General features: G+C 53.1%; 1 protein-coding gene across 1 annotated transcript; it reads right to left on the bottom strand.

The window, feature by feature from the left end:
* Positions 1 to 562: 562 nt before the first annotated feature.
* On the bottom strand, positions 563 to 19688 carry KLHDC10 (kelch domain containing 10). The gene is made up of 9 exons (XM_038154634.1): positions 19511 to 19688; positions 8626 to 8847; positions 7333 to 7487; positions 6513 to 6661; positions 5813 to 5897; positions 5160 to 5226; positions 4591 to 4638; positions 3176 to 3315; positions 563 to 2148 (listed from the first exon to the last, which is right to left on the bottom strand). Exons 1-9 carry the CDS (start codon positions 19671 to 19673, stop codon positions 1939 to 1941), a joined length of 1239 nt encoding a protein of 412 aa, XP_038010562.1. The 5' UTR covers positions 19674 to 19688; the 3' UTR covers positions 563 to 1938.
* Positions 19689 to 19736: the final 48 nt, after the last annotated feature.

The raw sequence follows: 19736 nt of genomic DNA, 5'->3' as shown, positions 1-19736 counted from the left end.
AGACTGCTCCAAAACCATCGAGAGAGGCTTTGTGACAACCTCGGAGAAAGCTCCAGAAACTTCCAAAGTAAGGAAAACCTAAGAACCTAAGGAATGTGCTTGCTCAGAGATCTTGGATGGCTCCAGTATCACCCTGGGGATGAGGGGAGATGCTCTTTAAAGCAGGTGAGAGAAAAACCAGCCCAGGGATGGCCAGGCTGCTCCAGGACAAGGTCCACAAGGCAAAGATGGAAGTGTGGATATCCAGCCTCAGAGTTTGGCATGGAAAAAGGAGCTGGTCCTGCAGGTCACTGCAAGCCAGGGCAGGAGAGCAGGGAACCTTTCCCCAGCTGCCAGCAGGGTCTGGATTCAGCAGCCAGGGAGGCTGGGAAGGGGTTGAAATGCACAATTCCTGTGAAGGTGCAATGCAGGGGATGGAGGCACCAGAGCTCCAGGCAGTTCCCACCAGTTCCTGTGGTCCCAGCACCTGCGAAAGCCTCAGCTGTGTGGTCTGGACTTTGTTTTCTGAGCCTCGGGGGGGAAAAAGCAGCAACTGAAGCTGGAGAAAAAGGAAAATCTATTCTCAAGACCAGGAGAAGCTTAATTTTGGGACAAGGGGTGAGCTCCCTACGTGGGGAGCAGTGACTCCAGCAGGCAGCACCTTTGGATTAACAACATGAAGACAATGCTATGGTTTATTTAAACATAAATGCAATATCTCTTAAAAAGAAACTAAAACCCCAGAGTGTAACCTGCCTTTGATGAAAAGGAAAGCATTGGGAAAAGCTGATTTTAAAAACAAAAGGCACTTAAAAATGGGCTCCAACTGAAAAGGATTTTGCACAAACCTCATGCCTGGAGCTGTTCAGAGTTCAGTGGCCACTTAAACAAATGCAGTGTAGAGAGCACAAGAGGACCAGAGCCACCCTTTCCTGTGCAGAGACAATCCCTGTCCCCAGGAGGAGGGACAGTTGTTCCCTCTCCCCTTTTTTGGATGCTGTATTTCCTGGGCTGAGCGATCCACAAAGGCACTCCCCAAACCAGCTTTAAATCGCATCTCCCACCCTCAGGGGAACATGAAACAAGAAGAAAAAGGCCAATTTGGGATGCGTGGGAGGAAGGAAAACCAAAAGCTGGGAGATGCTGAGATCCAGGGCTCGGTTGAGCAGGTTCAAAGAGCTCTGAAATCTACGGGGTAAGTTTTTGCTGTAGCTCGTTCTGGGTGCAAAGTGAGCCGAAAAGGTTACAAAAGCCTCAGGAAAACCTTTTCCCTCCCCACCCCCAGTAAACTACACAGTAGTCCCTTAAGTGGCAACTTTTTCCCAGTCTTCCAAGCAAACCTTTCAATATGAAAAGGGGAGGACACAGACACTGCACCAGGGAAGCTGCGGGGGCCAAGCTTCGCTCGCCGCCCCGGGCGACGTTCCAGCGTCTCCGGAAGCTCGGGGTGGGAACATGCCCGTGGAACACATGCAGGGCTGCAGGAATGCCTGGGGAAGGACAGGGGCAGCTCAGCTGGCTGGGAGGGATGGGGCATCCAGAGCAAAAGAGCAGCTTGGTGGTTGTTCTGCATCAAATGTCCCTCCTCGGATGCGACGGTGGAAGTACCGAGGCGAAGGTGCCGCGTGTAAGCACGGGCTCAGACATTCAGGAACTCATTAAGCTCCCCAATTAATTGCAAGCGTGTGCTGATGACAGGTTGCTGGTTGGCTGCTTAGTCTCAGAAAATACTTTTGGATTAATGGTGTAACTTAGAGCTCCATAAATTAAAAGGGGACTTTCTTTTTTTTCCAATGACTAAAAGTAACCTTGTGTGGAAAGGCATTGATGTATTTGCTGAGTAAGGCCTAGAGCAGGTTCCTCCATGTTCTTAGCAGGACCATCCATGGAATCCATAAATAGGGGCGGGAGGGGGAACTCTTCAGCGTGGTGGCTCTTGGACAGAAGCGGGAGATGTTCTCATTTTAGTCGCTCAACGAGTCCCTGCGTCAGTCCGAGGTGCAAAAGCTGGGATCTGGAGAGGGTTGCTAGGTGAGGGAAGGATTCCAGGAGCTTCTCCCAGCACAGTTCCAGCAGGCTGGGCACCACCAGCCACATTTTGAACAGGGAGCCAGTCCGTTTGTTTTCGTGGATGTTGACCACCCCTCCGTGGACGTACATGCAGCCAGCCTGGGTGGGGAGAGTGGGACAGGAGTTACAGAGCCAGGAAAAGCAGGACTGGGCTTTATTCCCACCTCGCTGCCTCAGCCACTCGCCCTGGGATGCTCTGAGTCAAGGGAGGAATCACTGCTGCAGGGGCCATGTCTCATCCTAAGCCATTTAAGCATCACCTCTGAGTGCCTTGCTGGGAGTTTCAGGTGATTTCTCTGCCAAGAAATCCATTTTAGGAGTGTGGCAAACTGTTAATACAGTAGTACAGAGCCATACTCATGTTCCAGCTAAAAATAATGTATTTTTAAACTACACCCACCTCAGACATCCTGCATTCCCTTGGCTCAGCACAACCCTGCTCCAGGGATGACAGGAACACAGAGAGATGGGAAAAACTCAGCTGCTGAGTGGCCTTTTTTTTTTTTTTTTTCCCACAGGCTGGCAAAGAAAGGGCATTCCAGCTGTCCAGGCAGTCACTGAGCTGCCTGGGAAACACCTTTATCAGACTTCCCAGGAAAAGCTGCATTTGTAACACTCCCCACATGAAGTGACAGCGAGGAATGTGATCTCTGCCCTAAGGAGATGAGGGAGGTGAAGGCACAGCCACAGGCCCTTCTGGCTGTTAATTACCAATCCCAGCCCTCCAGACTTAAGGCCAAAAGCTCTGGCTATACCAACATTCCTTAGTGGCTTCCAAAGGGTTGGAAACAGCCTCATCCAATCCTTCACCTCAGGCTGTTCTCAGTAGGATAAAATCACTTTACTCAGGGAGTATTTGTGCTTTTTTGTTTTCCTTTCAGAAGCAGGAACTGCTGTACCCACACAGACTTTAAAGGCTCAGATTCTGCATCATTTCTTTCAGAAAGCAAAACCCAGAGTGTGGCTCCACTCTTCAAAGAGCAGCAGGAAGAAGAGCCTCCCAAAAGCTGCTGCATCCAGTGGAGGTCACTTCCTTGGGACCATCAGCTCTATCTGCAGCCCACCCCAAGGTAAGAGTGCTTGGAGGAAGGATCCCAGCTCCAGAGGAACAAAAGGAGTCACTTACTGGGGTGACAGCAGCACAGTGGAAGTACACGGGCTCTGGCATGGCAGCTGGGAGCTTCACCCACTGGAAAGTTTGGAGGTTCAGCTTCCAAACATCTCCCAGAATCACCTCTCCGTTGTAGCCCCCACACACAAACACATCTGCAAGAGAGGGGATGTGGGGAGCTGCCAGGCCCAGCCCCTGCCAGGAACCAGGGGCCAGGCTGGGAGAGAGCTCAGGGATCACCCTCCCCACACAGGTTTGGGGTCAGCAACTGTTGCACCCCAACAAATGCTCTCAGGATCTCCCAAATCAGGCCCACCACCAAGCAGAGGCCACTTAAAGATTCCCAGACTGGCTTGGGTGGGAAGGGACCTCAAAGCCCATCCAGTTCTGTCCCTATGGGCAGGGCCACCTGCCAGTGTCCCAGGCTGCTCCAGCCCCAGTGTCCAGCCTGGCCTGGGGCACTGCAGGGATGCAGGGGCAGCCCCAGCTGCTCTGGCAATTCCAGCCCAGCCAGGAATTCCTCATGGCCAAGATCCCATCCATGGCTGCCCTCTGGCACTGGCAGCCATTCCCTGGGTGCTGTCCCTGCAGGTCTTGTCCCCAGTCCCTCTGCAGCGACCCTGGAGCCCCTGCAGGCCCTGCAATGTGCTGGAAGCTTTCCCTGGAGCCTTCTCCTCTCCAGGTGAGCACCCCCAGCTCTCCCAGCCTGGCTCCAGCCTTGGAGCAGCTCTGAGGCCTCCTCTGGGCTCTCTCCAGCACCTCCAGGTCCTTCTGATGTTGTGCCCAGGGCTGGGGCAGCTCTGCAGGTGGGGTCTCACTGAGAGGGGCAGAATCCCCCCTCCCCTGCCCACACTGGGGGTCAGGCTGGATTTCTGGCCCGTGTCCCCCTGCCCAGCCTGCCTGTGACCCCAAGCCCACCACGGCAGACTCAGTAAATGCCACTGCAAGCAGGAGAGCGTTCTCTCTGCTCACAGCCAAGCTGGGTTCCCAGACACCTGGGCTTGAGCAGATTCCAGGGATTTGAAACCCTCAGGGAACAGCCCCAGCTCCCAGTCCTGCCTTGCTCCCAGCTTTGCCCAGGTTCTCAGTTCAGAGGCTGCCAAATCCTGCTGGTGGGCTGGAAGCATCTCCCAGCTCCTGCCTGACTTTCACGGGCACAATTAACACTCCTAGGAAATACAATCCAGCATCTCCCTCCACCCTTCCACAGAGAGCACTCAGCCACTGACCCGAAGGGTTTGGAAAAGAGGGATCAAGATTGTAACTGGTTTTTCAGTGCAGAAGAAGGAATGGTGCCAGCTGGGCAGCTTAAAGCCTGTCAGTGAGGAAAAAATCCTCTTCCAGAAAAGCCACGTGCTCCCTGCAGCTCTCTCCAGCTCTCCCCTGTTTGGTTGCACAAGATACACCAATTTCCCAGAGGTAAATCTTACCATTTTTTATCTGGACACAGCTGTGGCATCTTCTGGCTGCTGGGAAGCCTGGGGACAATAAGTTTAAAATATATATATCAGCAATAATTGCTTTAAAGTGCTAGTGCAGGTGGTGATTTTTGTCTCAACATTTAATCACGGAGTTCCATTTTTAAGAGGCTTTGCTTTTCTGCTATCCCAGGTATAAAAGGTGTGATTTTAAGCAGCTGTTTCAGGTTTGAGCCCTAATTTCTCTCTGGGGAAGGAAGACAGTGCTGGAATTTTGTTCCCCAGAGTCTCAAATCTGGCTTGGTGAAAAGCAGCTGAGATTCCAGGGAAAGCCCAGGGCCTCAAAGGGAGCAGGGATGATCTGGATCCTCTGGGAGCAGATCCAGGCACTGCCACCTTTCCCAAGCAGGGAGAGAGGGAAGCCAGACTGCCAAAGTCCCTTGGATGGGCTCATCCTCAGTGCTGCAGCACAAGCAGGATCTCAAACCCAGCATAAAGCCACGCATTGAACAAGAAATCTGCACCCTCGAGCACCTTGGCCACTCTGGCTTACAGGGAAAGAAGGGAAATTCCAAACTCACCGACTTTCTCGTGAGGTTTTGTGGTGATCTCCTCCCAGGTGTTGGTTTCCAGGTTGTAGGCGTGGATCTGGGGGGAAAGAGGAGCCATGAGACCCTCCTGGCTCTGCCAGCACCAGGGTGATGCAGGCTCTGACCCACTACAAATAAATCCCTTTTTTTCATTAAGTGGAAACCCAAAAATAGCTGATCCCAGGCAGTGACTAAGCAGGTCTAAAATCACCTTTGAAGCTCCATCCCAGCTTTGCTATTTCAGCCCTACAGCTGAAAAAAGGAAAAGAATATTGCTTTTTAGAAGAGCTGGACCAATTAAAATCCACACCCTCGAGCTCTCAGAAGGATTTAGAAATACCTTTCTCCTGCTGCACACAGGGAGAAAAATGGGACAATGGAGAGATAAAATGTCACATAAAGTGCTGCAGACTCCACTTTTTTGGAAGCACAGCACTATTTAAAGTGACCACAGATCCATCACCAAGCCATTCTGTGGCAAATCCAGGTTTTACAGAAATAGGAGAACAATCTGCTCCCAATTCTATTTTTTTTCTTTTTTCTTTTTTTTTTTTTTACCAGGCTCTCCAGGCAAAGCCAGATGAAGAGGCTGTGCTGGTAATTCCTCAGTGAGGAAAATCTGTCCAGGGTTCCAAATGCCTCACCTTATCCAAGGAATAAGCTGTCCAGGAAGTTCCACCTCCCAGGATATAAATCCTTTGACCATCGTGAGCAATTTCATGTCTGTACCTGAAGGTGCAGAGCAGCACAATTAGCAACAACAAAAAGTCTTCTGGAAATCACCATCAAATCCCAGGGATTTCAGCAGAAACTCCCAAGCCTGGCTCTGCCGCATCAGTCCCTCAGGCTGGGAGCATTCAGGAGATGTGGGAGCTTTCCTCAGCCCTCCAAGCAGCACCCCAGAAGTCTGAAAAGCATTTTCTGGTTGCAGAGTATTTATTAATTATTTAAGTGCAAGGATTAGTGAATAGCAGACAGCCATCAATATTCCAGCCCCTTCTTAGGGAAGTGTCCAAGGCCAGGCTGGACAGGCCTTGGAGCAATCTGGGATACTGGAAGGTGTCCCTGCCCAGGGCAGGGGGGTGGAATTAGATTTGTTTTAAGAATTTAAGAAGAATTTTAAGATTCCTATGAGCCCAAACCATTCTGGGATTCTTCCATTCCCAATTCCCTGTTCTCAGCTGGACACCAAACCATGGATGTGAGCGACCAAAATCCTTCCTCCCAATGCCACAACAACTCCCAGGCAAAGGAGGGCTGGAAATGCCAACCAGAGCAAGATATCCCAAAGCTTCCCATCCCCTACCTCCCAAAAAAGCTCCCTGAGGCTGCCCAGGTGCTCACCTCTCCTCTGGCATGTCACAGGACATATTGTTTGGCTTCAGCTGGATCCACTCGCGGGTGTTGAGGTCCAGCTTGTGGAGATCAGTGCTGTAAATGTAGCCAGTTGTTCCTCCAAACACGTAGAGACACCCATTGATGATGGCCATGGCCTGGCAGAGAAACCAGAAAGGATTTGGGACACCTGGGGCTGGAGAAGAGGGAATTCCTGCTCCTCCAAAGCAGCTGGGCACCAGCAAAAAGGGTCAGTCCTGTGGTGAGTGTCAGTTCATTCCCTGTCCACCTCGTTCACCCACTTTATGGAAAGCCTTAAAAGGTGAAATTCCAACATAAGGGAACCCTAGGAACTTGCATTTGGAGTTTTGTGGTTTAAGGGCTTTGACTACGAACCACTCCTTAAATCACTTTTTTATTTTCATTTAAAGTTTTGGATTTTAAAGGTTCTGACTATGAACCACTCCTTAAAACCCTTTTTGAATTTTCATTTAGTTTTGGGTTTTGAAGGTTTTGACTATGAACCTCTGCTTAAATCACTTTTTAAATTCTGATTTATAGTTTTGGGGTTTGAAGGTTTTTGACTACCAAGCACTCCTTAAATCACACTTTTTTTTTTTTCATTCAGCTGCAGCAGGCATTTAATGAACAAATTCTGCCCTTTCTAACGAGGAGAAAACCTCCTTTCCTTTGCAATCTCCAAAACCCAAGACCGCTCCATTTCTTCCCGAAGGACACCTGCTTTTCCTCGTGCTTTTCCTCAGAGGGAGGTGAGGAGCAGAGAGGGGATGGTGGTGCCTGAGCCCCGGGAGCTCCCCGTGCTCCCCACCTGGCCGTAGATGCGGTTGGGTTTCTTGCCGCGGCAGCTGAGCAGGGCCCATCTCTTGTACTTGACGTTGCACACGTGGACGTCGTTCCCGTTGCTCTCTCCAAAGGGGATCCCGGTGCCCCCAAACACCAGGAGGTTGTTGCCGTGTAAAACAACTGGGGGAGAGAGAGTAAAAACAGGGCTGCTCATTGCTGTGAGATCAGCAGGAGAGGATTTTTCCAGGCTGGACTGGGCTTGGAGCAATCTGCTCTACTCTAGGGAACGTGTCTCTGCCCATGGTGTGGAATTGGATGATCTTCATGCTCCCTTCCAGCCCAAACCATTCCAGGTTTGCCTGCTCTGAGACAGCACTGCTCAGGGCTGTTAAACTCCCTACAATCCAGCCCAAACCATTCCATTTCCCTGCTCTGGACGCAGCAGTGCTCAGGGCTGTTAAACTCCCTACAATCCAGCCCAAACCATTCCATTTCCCTGCTCTGGACACAGCAGTGCTCAGGGCTGTTCCAATTCCCTACAATCCAGCCCAAACCATTCCATTTCCCTGCTCTGGACGCAGCAGTGCTCAGGGCTGTTCCAATTCCCTACAATCCAGCCCAAGCCATTCCATTTCCCTGCTCTGGACGCAGCAGTGCTCAGGGCTGTTAAACTCCCTACAATCCAGCCCAAGCCATTCCATTTCCCTGCTCTGGAGACAGCAGTGCTCAGGGCTGTTCCAATTCCCTACAATCCAACCCAAACCATTCCATTTCCCTGCTCTGGACGCAGCAGTGCTCAGGGCTGTTCCAATTCCCTACAATCCAGCCCAAGCCATTCCATTTCCCTGCTCTGGACACAGCAGTGCTCAGGGCTGTTCCAATTCCCTACAATCCAACCCAAACCATTCCATTTCCCTGCTCTGGACGCAGCAGTGCTCAGGGCTGCTAAAATTCCCTACAATCCAGCCCGTGCATTGATGGCTTTGAGAGGCTCTAAAGGAGAAAGGATCCCAACTAAAACCATGGTAACCAAAGGCCTGCTTTGAAAAGTGAACAAAGACAGCTATTTTTGGATGCTCGGAGATGTCTGCATGAGGCACCTTCCTGCTGAAAGCACAGCAAGGTAAACACCTGGAAAACACCTCTTGCTTTCCCATTTCCCGAGCAAAAATGGAAAGAAAAATCCCAAACCCAACCCAACCTCAGGGCCTGCTTGGAAAAACAGCATCCAGATTTCCAGTTCTTGCCTGGACTAAAATAGCCAGGATTAAAATAGCTGCAGGAGCAGGCACGCGAGGAGTTGGGTTCCCATACGTACGTGACATGGAGGCCAGCTCCCTGGGCATGTAGCCTTCGGTGCCCATCTGGTGCCAGGTGTCCGTGGCAAAGTTGTACCTCCAGAGCTCCCTGAAGAGGGGGTAGTCCTCGTTCTCCGGCCCCCCAGACTCATCGTAGTCGGGATTGTAGCCCCCGAAGACGTAGAGGTTGGAACTGTCGGCCACGCAGCGATGGCCGCTCCTGGCCGGGGGGCACCTGTGGCCTGGAGGAGGAGGAGGAGAAACAACAGCTCCACAAGAGCTCAGCGTGTGTCCCAGGGGCAGCAGTGCACCCACTGGGATGCATTCCACAGGGAAGGGCCTCTGCAGCAGGAGGAAATGGCTTTGGGAAGGACAGGCTGGAGAAGGGACAGCCTGTGTGTCGCCATCTCACTCCTGCCCCTGGACCGCGTGGCAACCCTTCCACAACAGCCCTTTCTGAGGTATTTGATAAAATCCCTCTTCTTTCACTCTGTTTGGCAAATTTCACTCAGAAACAATCCCAAATGTCTGTATTTAGAGCTGCCCAACAGATAAAAAAATTAGGATCTGCTTTCCCTCCAACAAAAACCTCTCTGTGATGTCCCTCTTTGCCCCTTGTTCCCTTTGTTCCTTGGATCTCAAGAAGACTTTGTCATTAAACAAAGCATTTCAGTTTAGTTTAGTGACAAAGTTTAGTGCCTTTTGTCACTGCACAGGTCGGACAGAACAGGGAAAATCTGCTCCTAAATATTTATTTAATTATTCCTAAATAAAGGCACTTGCAGGGGGCAGGAGCAGGGAATCCAGCTGAGATCCTCCAGGCACGTGCAGCCATTCCCAAATGAAAAAATGAAAAAAACTCAATGGAAATAAAAGCAGGGAGGACAATTCCAGCTCAGCTCTCAACTGGATAGATGAAAAGATGGATTCAGCCAAAATAAAACTAACCAGGAATATTTCTGGACAACAGAAATCAAGGTCTTGGCTGACAATTGACAAAAACAAAGCCAAACAAATCGGTGACCTTCACCTCCCACCTGCTCCCACAGACTTTTTTATGGATTTTAGGATAGAAAAGGAGCCAGGAAAACATCTAATGAGGGCCCAGCATGTTTCCTTCTGTTATAATTCCCAGCTATGAATCCAACACCGCAAGAAAAAAAAAAAAAAGAAAAAGGTGTGAAGCATTTTTCCGACAGGAAAAGTGAAATAAATGAAATAAATAATTTGTCCAGACCAAGTAATGAACTTGAGCTGAGCACAAGCAGCTTTGCTTAATCGTGTTCAACTCTGGTCCAAAACGAAGCTGCTCTCCAGGGTTCAGACAAGGTTTTGACAGATTTGGGGTGTTTCCAGGAATAATTGTGTCTCACAGCAATTCCCACTTGGAAAACTAACAAGCACTGGCTGAAAAAAGAGGGGAAGAAAGTTAAGGAATTAAGGGGAAAATCTGTAGTGGGGACATGGATGTTTGGGCACAGGAGAGGGGAATATTCTGCATCCTAATTTAAGAGGTGGTAAGGAATTAGGAGTTCAGATATTATATAAAATACAGATTTTATTTCCCTCCAGTTCTGACACTTGCCATGAGAATTTTCCAGAGGGAAAAGAGGAGAATAAGGCTGAGTTTTACATAAAGCCAATAAACTAAAGGTAAGAGGAGTAACTCCAAGAAAAGAAATTAAAACCCACCACCCAGGAGGCCTTCAGTGCCACCCACCTCCCAAAATCAAACAGGGAAGGCGCCTGACCTAGCCAGAAATCCCAATTTTCAACAGGAAGGGGTCACACATCCCCGCGAGGGTCCAAGGCCAGGCTCGGAGCACCCTGGGATGGTGCAACGTGTCCCTGCCCATGGCAGGGGTTGTAGTTATGATATTTTATGAAAATCCCTTTGCTAGGATTTTCTTTTTTTGAGAAGCTGAGAGGGCCTCAGCTTCAAGTGTGAACAATTTGTTATCTGTAATTGTGGAATGCAGCAAGCGTTTTCTGAACTAGTTCATGTGAGATGTTTCTATTTGCTAACTAATTGAGAAAGCAGCAACTTCCAAACTCTCTACAACTTACAGAATTTTGTTATTGATTCCTTGCTGTTCTTATTTTGCCTTCTGATGAATCTTTCTCTCTGTTCTTTGCAGTACAGTTATAGTGTGTTTTTTTTATATAATATATCTCATGATATAATAAACCAGCCTTCTGAAATGGAGTCAGTATCTCTCCCTCCCTTCACCAAGGACAAGGTGGGGGTTGGGCACAGCTTGGATTGGATGTGCCTTTCCCTGCTCACATGGAGCTCCAGCCACCTCCTGTTCTCCAGGGAGCACGAGGTCTTCTCCAGGGGAGTCCCAGGTCCCCAGGGAAGCTCTGCTTGCTGGATACCCTCAAGAGCAAAAGGTGAGAACCAGGAGGAGCCTCATGACCCAGCAGCTCCTCCTTGCAGATCTCTGAGTGGATGGACGTCCTGGTGGAGGATCATCCCAGCCTGGTCAGCAAGATCCAGATCGGGCAGAGCTACGAGCAGCGGCCCCTGCACGTGCTGAAGGTGGGTCCCGGGGCAGCCTGGCCCTGCAAATGCCCCTCGGGATGAGAAGCTGTGCCAAGGGAGCTCAGGGTGGACACCAGCAGGAATTTCCCCATGGAGAGGGGGTCAGGCCTTGGCCTAGGGAGCTTTGGAGCTCCCATCCCTGGAGGTGTCTGAGGAACTCCTGGAGGTGGCACTCAGGGCTCTGGGCTGGGGACAAGGTGGGGATGGGGCACAGCTTGGACTGGATGGGCTGGGAGGGCTTTTCCAACCCAATGGACTCAGAGATTCCAGGCTGAAGCATCACGACAGGGACATAATTAAGGCAAGTCCTAATTAAGGGCTGAGCCGTCCAACAGAGAGTGCTGGCTGGGCACTGGCCTGGCAACACCCTGCTTGACTGCCCTGAAGCAGGGACTGACCCAGGAGCTGTGAGGGAGCTGCTGCACTGACAATTCCAAACTGCTCCTCACTGAACTCCTCTCCTGCAGGAGCTGTAATTAGGACAGGGGATGGGACAAGAAGGTGTTTCCAGATGTGACACCGGAGCAGAGGAGGCTCAGGGGGACCTTGTGGCTCTGCACGAGTCCCTGCCAGGAGGGGACAGCCGGGGGGGTCGGGCTGTGCTGCAGGGAACAGGGACAGGAGGAGAGGGAGCGGCCTCAGGCTGGGCCAGGGCAGCTCAGGGGGGATTTTGGGAAATTCCTTCCTGGAAAGGGTGGTCAGGCACTGGCACAGCTGCCCAGGGCAGGGGTGGGGTCTCCATCCCTGGAGGGATTTCCCTGTGGATGTGGCACTTGAGGACGTGGGGCAGTGGTGACCATGGCAGTGCTGGGAATGGCTGGACTGAGACCTTTTCCAACGGAAAAGATTCCATGATTCCATGAACATGAAGTTGTTTAGAGCCTCCTGAAACCATCCTTTTTCTTATGACTGCCAGGAACCCTAACCAAATCTATTTCTGCCTCAGGGGTGGGTGTGGAGAGGAATGGGGCGCTTGGTGACAGGAGAAGGGACAATGGGCACAAACTGAAACACAGGAAATTCCAGCTGGATGTGAGGAAAAACTTCTGCTTTGAGAATGATGGGGCACTGAACAAGCTTCCCAGGGAAGCTGGGGCTGCCCCTGGATCCCTGGCAGTGCCCAAGGCCAGGCTGGATGGGGCTGGAACGTGGGACAGTGGGAGGTGTCCCTGCCATGGCAGAGGTGACACTGGATGGACTTTGAGTTCCCTTCCCATCCAAACCATCCCGCAGTTGTACACTCCTTGATCAGGTCCCTCTTTCCCCGAGGTAATTCGATCCCAACATCCACCCCAGGGTTATCTGCAGCATTTTGAGTATCTCAAAGTTCTTCCTGTCAGGATAACAGCAAAGGGAACAGCACCAGTGAAGAGCCTGGGCTGTTATCAGGGTGTCCCAAGCCATCCGTGACTTCAGCCCCACAAATCCCAGCTCAAGGCCATCCCCCCAGGTGTGTGTTCCACCACCACATCGTCAGCATCGCCAGCAGCAGCAGAAGTTCTACTTCAAGGCCTATTTTTGGAAATATAAACAGAATAACTACAGGGTGTAAAGGCAACAAATCCAACGTGGCTTTGGATCCTCCTCTTTTCCACGTCCCACATCTGTGGTGAATACCCCGGGGCTGTGCACGTGTCCTTTTCTCTGCTTTTTAAGGCTTTCTAAAGATTCTTTGTGATTATTTTTCCTCCTGCCTGGTTTTTCAACATCCACAACAGCAGGGTTCAATCTGTCCCTTTCCTTTTCTGATCCCTGCAGGAATCCTGAGGGACGTTTAGGTCAAGGGCTGAACCAGAACAAGACAAGTCAATATTGACTTTGACTGCCATCTTCAAAGTTTCATCTTTTCCACAACAGCTGGACAAAATAAGTTTGGAACTCGTGGAATTGGAGTCCCTCAGGAATGTTTGGATAAGCAGGACTGGGAATGCATCGCCAAGAGTGAGGTTTAAAATCTGTTTGTTCACCCAGCTGCGTTCAGCCTCTGCAGATCCCACCCTTCCCTTCCTGGGCAGGCTGCCCACGCCTGAGAAATTCCCAAGAGGAAAAAATCCCAAGAGGAAAAAATCCCAGCTCTAGCTGGCTCCCTGAACAACGGCTCTGAGGGGAAATGGGAGCAGCCGGAGGATCCAGCCAAGGATGCCAAACACAGCCTGCAGGACAGCCAAGAGATGTCCAGACACTGCTGAGACCTCCAAGCAGTGTTTCCAGAATTACCATCCTGGGAGAGCCCCTGGCTTTGGATCAAGGTCAAGAACAGGCAGCGAGGCTGGAGAGGGGCTGGGACACAAACCCTGAGAGGAGCCCTGAGGGAGCTGGGGGTGCTCAGCCTGCAGAAAGGAGACTCAGGGCTGCCCTCCTCGCTCTCCCAGCTCCTGGAAGGTGCCTGTGCTCAGCTGGGCTGGGCTCTGGCTCCAGGCAGCACTGACACAGCCAGAGCACACAGCCTCGAGCTGGGCCAAGGCAAACTCAGGCTGGAGAGCAGGAAAAAGCTTTTCCAGAAAGGGGAGAAAGCTCTGGGATGGCTGCCCGGGGAGGTGCTGCAGCCACCATCCCTGGCTGTGTCACCAAAGCCTGCGTGTGGCACTGGGGGACAGGGTCTGGCTGGGCTGCACTCGATGGCCTTGCAGGTCTCTCCCAGCCCAGGGATTGTGTGAACAGGGCTGGCTCTCCCAGGCTTTGTTTCCAAAATCTCTGGGGCAATCCCATTTTAAAGGATTTTACACCACTAAAACGGAGTGATCCTTGGGTTGTTTCCAAAAAGCATAAAGGAAAAGAAGGGAATTGTGGAGAATGAAAACCACAGAGCTGGGAAGATCATCTGGCCCAACGTCCTGTGGGAAAAGGACCTGGGATGAGGTTGTTGAGCACCTTGAGCAGCCACGTCCTGAAACCCTCCAGGGACTCCACCACATCCCAGGAGAGGCTGTTCCAGGGAGTGATGGTCCCAGGGAATGGTGAGTCCAGGGAATGGTGAGTCCAGGGAGTGATGGTCCCAGGGAATGGTGAGTCCAGGGAATGATGACTCCAGGGATTGATGGTCCAGGGGAATGGTGACTCTGGGGATTGATGGCCCCAGGCAATGATGGCTCCAGGGCACGATGGTCCCGGGCAATGATGGTCCCAGGGACTGATGGTTCTCACTGGGAAAAATGTCTTTTTTTCCATTGGGATGGACTTTCCCAGTGCACCCTGTCCCCACTGCTCCTTGTCCTCTCCATCCTCTTTGTAGCCATGCTTTAGGGACTGGAAAACCCCAGTGAGGTTCCACTAAAGCTCTCCCTTCTCACAGAATCATGGAATGGAATCCCAGGATGGTTTGGGATGGAAAGGACCTCAGGGATCATCCCATTCCACGGCAGGGAACCTTCCCCCATCCCAGGCTGCTCCAAGCCTTGCCCAACCAGGTCTTGGACACTTCCAGAGCTCCAGGGGCAGCCCCAGCTGCTCTGGTTTGCCAGGGAGAAGAGACCTGAATCCTTCACCCTTCCTTCCCTGGACCATCTCCTTGGGATGCTCTCCAGTCTGGCTGGGAATTTCTTCACTTGTGGAGAGCAGAAGTGGGCCCAGAATTCCAGGGGCACTGGGAAGAGCAGGATGATCCCATCTCTCCATCTCAATCAATTCCAGGGGCACTGGGAAGAGCAGGATGATCCCATCTCTCCATCCCAAATCAATTCCAGGGGCACTGGGAAGAGCAGGATGATCCCATCTCTCCATCTCAATCAATTCCAGGGGCACTGGGAAGAGCAGGATGATTCCAACTCTCCCCAAATCAATTCCAGGGGCACTGGGAAGAGCAGGATGATCCCATCTCTCCATCTCAATCAATTCCAGGGGCACTGGGAAGAGCAGGATGATTCCAACTCTCCATCCCAAATCAATTCCAGAGGCACTGGGAAGAGCAGGATGATCCCATCTCTCCATCCCAAATCAATTCCAGAGGCACTGGGAAGAGCAGGATGATCCCATCTCTCCATCCCAAATCAATTCCAGAGGCACTGGGAAGAGCAGGATGATCCCATCTCTCCATCTCAATTCCAGGGGCACTGGGAAGAGCAGGATGATCCCATCTCTCCATCCCAAATCAATTCCAGAGGCACTGGGAAGAGCAGGATGATCCCATCTCTCCATCCCAAATCAATTCCAGAGGCACTGGGAAGAGCAGGATGATCCCATCTCTCCATCTCAATTCCAGGGGCACTGGGAAGAGCAGGATGATCCCATCTCTCCATCCCAAATCCCGTGGCTGCAGCCCAGGTCCTGATTTGCCTTCCCTCAGCTCCCTGTCCACGAGGCTGCTCCCCAACCCCTCAGATCCCAGGTTCTGGGCTCCCGGGATGTCACCCCAGCTGCTGCAGCTGGAATTGTGTCTTTGGTGCCCCTCACACCTGCCTGCCCACCCCTGCAGCCCCTGGAATGCCCATTGAGGAAGGAGTTCTCCATGACACAAAGGGGTTTGGGATGTTTGGAATTTCTGCCCTTTTTAAATGCATATTCAAAACTGAACCTCTCCATACAAAGATCCCAAACCCTTCTGTGATTGGGAATTACAGCTGAGGGCAGGAGCAGGAATGCTGAGCCAGGAGAGGCAAAAATCCACTCAAGTGTCCTGATTGCTCCCATGCCCTTAATCCCAGGAGCTGGATGGAAACACTGGAAAACGTGGGCAGAAAAAGAACAAACCACAAACCACCTCTGTTTGACTTTTGTTTTCATCTTTCCAAATCTTACAAACACCAGGGCATAGAATAGCACGGGGGAAATGGAGGAACAACTCCTGAAAACTCTGGAAAGGAACTCGGAGGAAGAAAAGAATCCTGAAAGGTTTGGAAGAAATTTTAGAGGGTAACTGAAAACCCTGGAAGAGAATTGGGAGCAAGAAAAGAATCCTGAAAAGTCTGGAAGAAGATTTAGGAGAATTGGGAATTTAGAGGATTGGGAAGGAAAGAAAACCTGGGAATTCTGCAGGAAAACTGGGAGGTGAGGAAGAAACCTGACAAGCCTGGAGGAGAACTGGGAGCAAGAAAAGAATCCTGAAAAGTTTGGCAGAAAATGTAGGAGAATTGGGAATTTAGAGAATTGGGAATTAAAAAAAACCTGGAAATTCAGCAGGAAAACTGGGAGGTGAGGAAAGAAACCTGACAAGCCTGGAAGAGAACTGGGAGTTAGGAAAACAAACCTGGAATCTCTGGAGGAGAACAGGGAGTAAAAAAAAGAATCCTGAAAAGTCTGGAAGAATATTTGGGAGAACTGGGAAGGAAAGAAAACCTGGGAATTCAGCAGGAAAACTGGGAGGTGAGGAAGAAACCTGGCAAGCCTGGAGGAGAACTGGGAGTTAGGAAAACAAACCTGGAATCTCTGGAGGAGAACTGGGAGTAAGAAAAGAATCCTGAAAAGTTTGGAAGAAAGTTTAGGGGGTAACTGAAAACCCTGGAAGAGAACTGGGAGCAAGAAAAGAATCCTGAAAAGTTTGGAAGAAGATTTAGGAGAATTGGGAAGGAAAGAAAACCTGGGAATTCTGCAGGAAAACTGGGAGGTGAGGAAGAAACCTGGCAAGCCTGGAGGAGAACCGGGAGCTAAGAAAACAAACCTGGGAACTCTGGAGGAGAACTGGGAGTTAGGAAAACAAACCTGGGAACCCTGGAAAGGAATTGGGAGTAAGAAAAGAATCCTGAAAAGTTTGGCAGAAAATGTAGGAGAATTGGGAATTTAGAGAACTGGGAATTAAAAAAATCTTGGGAATTCAGCAGGAAAACTGGGAGGTGAGGAAAGAAACCTGGGAACTCTGGAGGAGAAGTGGGAGCTGAGGTAGAAATCAGGTTGGAGGAAAGGAGTGCGGGGAATCCCTCTCTCGAGGGCCGCTGCCGGAGCTCCACACAGGCGCCTCGGCAGGGCCAGGGGCAGCCGGCCCCGCACGCCGCGCTGGGGCTGGGGGAGCCGCGCTGGGGCTGGGGCAGCCGCGCTGGGGCTGGGGGAGCCGGGCTGGGGCTGGGGGAGCCGCGCTGGGGCTGGGGGAGCCGCGCTGGGGCTGGGGGAGCCGGGCTGGGGCTGGGGGAGCCGCGCTGGGGCTGGGGGAGCCGGGCTGGGGCTGGGGGAGCCGCGCTGGGGCTGGGGCAGCCGGGCTGGGGCTGGGGGAGCCGGGCTGGGGCTGGGGGAGCCGCGCTGGGGCTGGGGCAGCCGGGCTGGGGCTGGGGGAGCCGGGCTGGGGCTGGGGGAGCCGCGCTGGGGCTGGGGGAGCCGGGCTGGGGCTGGGGGAGCCGGGCTGGGGCTGGGGCAGCCGGGCTGCAGCGGCCACGCGGAGCCGGCAGGGACAGGGGCCGGGCAGGGCCGGGCGGGGGCAGCCCCCACGGCCCCGGGCACGCCTCAGCGCAGCGGGGAGAAGCGGAGCCAGAAACGGCATTTCCCGGAGCCAGAAACGGCATTTCCCGGCTGGGATGGGGACGGGCTGAGCCTGCGCCCAAAACCAGGAGGTGCGGAACCGCCCAGCACAGCCCCGGGGCTGCCCGGAGAGGCTGCGAGGCTGAGGCACGGGGAAACGGATTCCCGGGGAAAGATGGATGTTTAAGGAAAGCTGGATTTCTAAGGAAAGTGGGATTTTTAGGGGAAAGCTGGATTTAAGAAAAAATATGGATTTCTAAGGAAAAAATGGATTTTTTAGGGGAAAAGATGGATTTCTAAGGAAAGTGGGATTTTTAGGGGAAAGCTGGATTTTTTAAAAAAATATGGATTTCTAAGGAAAAAATGGATTTTTTAGGGGAAAGCTGGATTTTTAGGGAAAAGCTGGATTTCTAGGGGAAAGATGGATTTCAGGGGAAAGGTGGATTCCCAGGGGAAAGCTGGATTTCTAAGGAAAGATGGATTTCTAAGGAAAAAATGAATTTTTAGGGAACAGCTGGATTTTCTAAGGAAAAAATGGATTTTTAGGGAAAAGGTGGATTCCCAGGGGAAAGCTGGATTTTTAAGGAAAGGCTGGATTCCCAGGGGAATTTGGATTCCCAGAGGAAAGCCAGGGCAGGTTTGAGGGATGGGAACATGGCTGGAAAAGCCCTTCCCAGCTGCTGCCACCCCTGGGGGCTGAGGGGCCTGGTGTCCCACGGGAAGTGAGGGATGTGAGGGGCAGGAAAGGATTCCAGGCCCCGGGAGCTGCAGCTCGGGGTCAGGAGGAGGCAGAGGGACGAGGAGAAACGGGATGGCACACACGGGGGTGTCCCACACCCCTGCCAGGGCCGCAGCACTTCCCAATCCCGGCAGCCCGGGGGAACCTCACATCCTGCTGGGGGGTTTGGGGTGGCACACACCCAGAAGTGCGGGAATAATTGCCGGCAGAGAGGGGGGAAGGGAAAGATGTCCCAAAAAAACCCCAAACCAGCGGGATGGCAGCGTGGGGGCACCCCAGGGGTCACCCCAGGCTCACCCAGGGGGGCAGAAGCGGGGCTGGTCCCTGTGGGGTACCCCTCTCCCCCACCCAGGGGGGCATCCAGGCACCTCCCAATGCCTAGGGAACGCTGGCACGGGGACCCCAATACCGGCCTGCAGGAGGGGGTGACCCCAAATCCATCTGTAAAAGGATAACTGCCCCCCATCCCTGAGCCCAGGTTCCGTGCCCTGGGATCACCGGGATGGGAACAGCCCAGCTCCCCCCCCCTCCATTCCCGGCCTTGGGGACAGGGTCACCCCATTATTCCCGACTCTTGGGGTACCCCAGCTCCCCCCACGCCATTCCCGGCCTTGGGGACAGGGTCACCCCATTATTCTCAGTCTCTTGGGGTACCCCAGCTCCCCTCACACCAGTCCTGGCCTTGGGGACAGGATCACCCCATTATTCCCGGCCTGTTGGGGTACCCCAGCTCCCCTCACACCATTCCTGGCCTTGGGGACATGGTCACGCCCTTATTCCCGGTCTGCTCCCCCCGGAATGCCCCAGAGGCAGGCAGAGCTGTCCCCTCGGGGCCTTGGGGACACGCGTGTGGCAGCCTGGGGCTGGGCTGAGCAGAGCTCTCTGATAGGGGGGATGGGGATGCCCCCATTAAGGACCCCCCGGGAATGGGGGTGCCCCTGGCCCGAGCGCCGTGGGGATGGGTGATTCCCGACCACAGACTCCTTGAAGCCCTGTCCCAGCCCCTGCTGCTCCGGGATGGGGGTGCACGGGCCAGGACCCCTCAGGACCTTGGGGACGGCGGTGCCCCGACCCCGAACCCCTGCGGACCTTAGAAACGGGCTGCCCCGATCCCGGTCCCCTGAGATGGGGATGCTTCGCTCCCCGAGCCCCCGGACCCCTCAGGGTCGGGGCTGCCCCGCTCCCGAACCCCTCCTGGGCCTTGGGCTCGGGGTCATCCCCGGCGCCGGCCGCCACTCACCCGCCGCCCGCGGCCTGCCCGGCAGCTGCACGAAGCGGTTCAGGATCCCTCCCCCGCCGCCATCGCCGCCTCCCGCGGCGCCGCCCGCGCCCTCCCCGAGCCCGTCCCGGGCCGCGGCCGCCGCCGACATGGCCCGTCCGCTGCCTGAGGGACGGAGCGCCATCCGCCAATCAGCGCCGAGCTTCTTCGGCCGCGGCCTATCAGCTACGGGCTTGTTGGCAGGTGG

The sequence above is a fragment of the Motacilla alba genome, chromosome 1A (genome assembly GCF_015832195.1).
Source record: "Motacilla alba alba isolate MOTALB_02 chromosome 1A, Motacilla_alba_V1.0_pri, whole genome shotgun sequence".
NCBI lineage: Eukaryota > Metazoa > Chordata > Aves > Passeriformes > Motacillidae > Motacilla > Motacilla alba.
This window is presented reverse-complemented; position numbering and strand designations above follow the sequence as displayed.

Coding starts and splice junctions, on each gene's coding strand:
- KLHDC10 (XM_038154634.1), bottom strand. CDS start 19,673: ATGGCGCTCCGTCCCTCAGGCAGCGGACGGGCCATGTCGGCGGCGGCC. Junction 8,848..19,510: donor GGGCAGGCCGCGGGCGGCGG/GTGAGTGGCGGC, acceptor CTCCTCCTCCAG/GCCACAGGTGCCCCCCGGCC. Junction 2,149..3,175: donor ACTGTGCTGCTGTCACCCCA/GTAAGTGACTCC, acceptor CTCCCCACCCAG/GCTGGCTGCATGTACGTCCA.